Here is a 4243-nt window from a genome sequence, read left to right on the forward strand (position 1 = left end):
AAAAAAAAAAAAAAAAAAAAAAAAGAGTTTCTGTTATATATAGTTGGCTAGTTGCCATGGATGTTGGTTGAAGTAGGATTATCCATCCCTTTACCATCTCCAAAAACAGGGAGAAGAAGAAATTAGGAGAATATATATATAGGTGATTAGTCCCACTAATAGGGATCAAAACTTACGGTTGTGTGGTTTGTAAAAATTTGGGGTAATCTCCAATTTGAAAATAACTAGCTCAAACTTAGTTCCGACTCTCTAATTCAGTTCTTTGGATTTCGGTATCTTGTTTTGGCCTTGTTTTTATTAGATGATTCATAAGAAGCTTCAGATAGTAGTGTCTAATGAGAAATCCATTAATTATATTAGCCCATGTAACTAGAGATTTTAGCAAAAAAAAATTCATATAAATTTGTCTTTAAAACGTCAATGTAAGCAAAATGAAGTTCTAATGTCTTATTTCATGACTGATTTTGCTATTTTAATAAGCTTTATCTAAGAGCATAAATCGTCTTGCTTTGGATTATTTTAACAGCTCTTTCGAAACGTTTTTGCGTAGTTATTGGAGGAGTAAACAAAAGCAACGTAATGGATAATGGGCGTAAGCTTTCTCGTCTGCCGTATTGTGAAGGTCGTCTCTAAATCAAAGCAACTTCAATCATTCTCTTCTTTTTTATTCTTTCTTCACCACCACTATCCATCGACCATCTTTTTCAACCCTTGATTCAACTAAATTTGCCGCACATTCTGAATTCCTTACATTTTCTGATAATGACATCTTCATGTCTATCATCAAACCCTCAATCATCGCTTTTTGAAAATTGCGTTTTTTTGTTTTAGTTCTTCTTTAGTAATATACATTCAGTTATTAAGAAACCGGAGTATATATATTGTGCATGCATAGAAATTGTTTATATGTTCGTTTAATTTCTAAAAGAGATTTGGTCATTTTATGTGGCATATCTCTTTGGTGGATCTTATTATCTTTGAGGTTTCAATATCTCTTTATCTTTGCTCTATTTGCTTGTATTTAAGCTTGCAAGTTTGTTATCTCTTCTGTTGTAATTTGATCCGGATGTTGTGCACTTGTTTAAGCAACATACCCTTATTTTCTTTATTCATTGTGTAAGTTAGTTGGTTGTATATATCATGCTCTCCTAGAAAAAAATATCAAAAAACCTTGTAACTTAATTTAATATAATTTTTGTATAACAATATTTTATTTTTATCTGACATGTGTATACATGGCTCTGAAAAAAAAGAGTTGGGTATAGGTCTAAACGTTGCTGGATTTTTATATTTTCATACGACATTGGTTAAATCAATCAAATTACAAAACCTAATCCCAAGTCTGTGACTATTAATTCAACGCAAGATCTCGATTCGTCTGACGGCTCTTAAATCTTAATATTATAAATCTAAAAAAGCAAGTACACACGGTTTGTGAAATTATTGGTAGCAGGATAACTGAGAGAAATTTGTCGGCGATTTTTAATATTAATAGAATTAGAAACTAGTGGGTTCCGCATATGGTCGACGTCTAGAAGCAAAGCGACCAGCTCGTGACTATCAAAGTCAGCGTCAACTCCAAATATACAAGCAATGCTTGTCGCATTAATGTATCATTGCATCCTTGTCTTATTGCAAAAGAACATAATCCTATCTATTTTCAAAGTCATGTCATTCTCGGAAAATTATACTCTTTATCTTTTGAATACAAGCTAAACTATGTATTGATGAAATGAAATGATGCATTCCGATCGAGACTTGAGTCTACGATTGAGCGTCTTTCTAAGATCTTTCCTTCGGCTACACGAAAACGAATAATCACGAGCTTGTTCTACACGTCTGTCTAAGTGTCAAAATATTGGAATTTGTTGGCAACTAGTATAAAAAGATATCTAGCTTTGACTTTATGTTTTAGGTGTGTGAACACTGGCCACTACTGGCGCCGTCGTCATATCCATAACTACGGCAATAACTTTTTGACATAAATTTTTACAACTGTGATGAAACAATAATTAATCTTTTTCGTCATGAGAGTAATTTGTCAAATTATAACAATAAATAATAGTACTATCAATTACCCTACACTTGTTAAGTTTTTTCCAAACGAGACTCAGTTTCACAGTCATAAGATATAACTAAAAGTCTAAAACTAAGTAACGAATTAAGATTACTTAACCTTACTTTTTGTTCAAGGGACAAATAGAACAAAACATCATTTGTCCACCCCACAAAAAACATCATCAGTCTGTATTATATTATCTTAAATGGCCCTTAATTAGTGACTTATTGTCAAACGCAAAAAAGGCCCAAATCAGTATGAATTGGAATGAACATTAAGGCCATTTTGTAAGTTGATTCATCGACCATGGCAGGGCCATTTCGAAGCATAGTCAGAAGAAGAACTGAAGAAGAATGCGAAGACAATAAAATGAATTTGGAATTTATAATTTGCATTTCCTCAGAACAAATCTAAAAAAATATTTAAATTGAAAACAATCCATCATTAGAACTAATAAAGCAAGGAACTAAATTTGATCCGTCTCTCTAATTCACCGGTGACAAATTATTTCAACTCTTTCCCTCACAAATACTTACTAAAATTAACCATTTTTTCTTTTAGCATATTGCATTTATATATAAATAACTAACCCCCTCTCTTCGTTCAAATAATCAACAATCGGTGTTCAAACACCACTAAAAATATATTTTAAAATGACTAAATATCTCCACCTTGCGACCGCGGTGGTCCTCCTCCTCCTGACGGCGAGCCAAAGCGGCCTAGCAATGGCTCGACGGGTTAGGCGAGGCGGGGGCGATCCATGCTCCGTGTCAGATTTCAAGGTGCTGTGCAGATCAGTGGTGAAGGGACAAAAGAACGTTAACGCAGCGACGGAAGTGTCCATAAGAGAGCTGATGAAAAGAACGATCAAGGCCAAAGAAGCTGCTAGGAGTGGCCGGAAAAGCGGCGGAGGACTCAAGACTTGCTACTCAAACTATGACAGTGCGCTCGACAATCTACAAAAGGCGTTAAAGAACATCAAACAGAATGATGGGTTTAGTCTTAACATCAATCTTAGTGCCTCTTTGACGGACTTTGATACGTGCAATGACGCCATGGGTGGTAGTAAGGCTTCGAATGTCTTCGCCAAATCCACAAGCACGTTGCACGAAATGGCTGATAATTGCTTGGCTCTCTCTACTCTCGTCAAACAATAATGATAAATCCAAAAGTGAATATTTTAATTTAAGAAAGAAAAAAAATGGTTGAGTAGATTTCCTCTTTCTAACTCTTGTGTACAGTTTCGGAATGTTATGAACATTGTGTGATTAAGAAGGTTTCATATTGGTTGCTTATTACGATAATCATACACAAACGTTCTGTTTCTTCTCACCGTAGAAAGCCCATTATGGCAAATCTCAGGCCCATACAATAAACAATATAGCAAATCTAGGCCCTTTTTGCCATAAAGATGAACGACAGTCACATATGCAGGCATGACGATGTATCGGTAATAATGTGTATGGTCCGAAGAAATATGTAATAATCACGCCGCTATGTGAAACACCATGTTCACAAAATGATGAGTAATCATAGTCTAATGCCGAATCGTAATAGTATATATAAATATTCCATTAGTCATACTGTCAAAGAGTAAGCGTCTAATGTCGAATTGTACAGACGGTACTCAGGCCCGGCCCGCCGCACATTCCTATGACACAAACGTATTGGACCTCTAATTTTTTTGAAATTTTTAGTAAAAAAGTTAGGCCCAACTAAATATTTATATTGCAAATATAGGCCTCATTTTTCAACACATTTAAGATTTGGTCTCAAATTTTAATCTTTATCTATCTATTATTCCAAAAATAGACCTCTATTTTATGAGCTCTTAATATTTTGTTTTAACTTTTAAAATTTATCTTATAAAATCCATTAAAAAAAATGTTTACGTATTGGCCTCATTTTTTGCTGGGCCGGCACTGACGGTACTATTACTATATAATGAGTTCTTAGCTAACTGAGAGAAAAAATAAAAGGAAATGTAACCTCGTGGAAGAGAAAAGCTGAGCATGGGACGGCTTTAGACAGCATCATTGCTCGTACATCAAATTGTTGTATCCTACTTTTGCTTCAATATTCCTCTTTTTCTTCACTTTTTTCACATTCTCTCCCTGTCTTCTTTTGGTTAAAAAGAAAGTAGGCTATTATAGAAACTTATTAAATGACAATATACTACATTTT

At 34.2% G+C, this 4243-nt stretch overlaps 1 protein-coding gene and 1 long non-coding RNA gene across 2 annotated transcripts; both read left to right on the forward strand.

Annotated features, from left to right (window-relative positions):
- Positions 88–1076, forward strand: LOC104712602. The gene is made up of 2 exons (XR_755536.1): positions 88–142; positions 551–1076. It is a non-coding gene; the product is annotated as an uncharacterized LOC104712602 (long non-coding RNA).
- LOC104712603 lies at positions 2656–3351 on the forward strand. Its single transcript, XM_010429531.1, has one exon. The coding sequence runs from the start codon at positions 2713–2715 to the stop codon at positions 3214–3216; it is 504 nt and encodes a 167-aa protein (XP_010427833.1). The 5' UTR covers positions 2656–2712; the 3' UTR covers positions 3217–3351.

This window comes from Camelina sativa, chromosome 9, assembly GCF_000633955.1.
Source record: "Camelina sativa cultivar DH55 chromosome 9, Cs, whole genome shotgun sequence".
Classification (NCBI taxonomy): domain Eukaryota; kingdom Viridiplantae; phylum Streptophyta; class Magnoliopsida; order Brassicales; family Brassicaceae; genus Camelina; species Camelina sativa.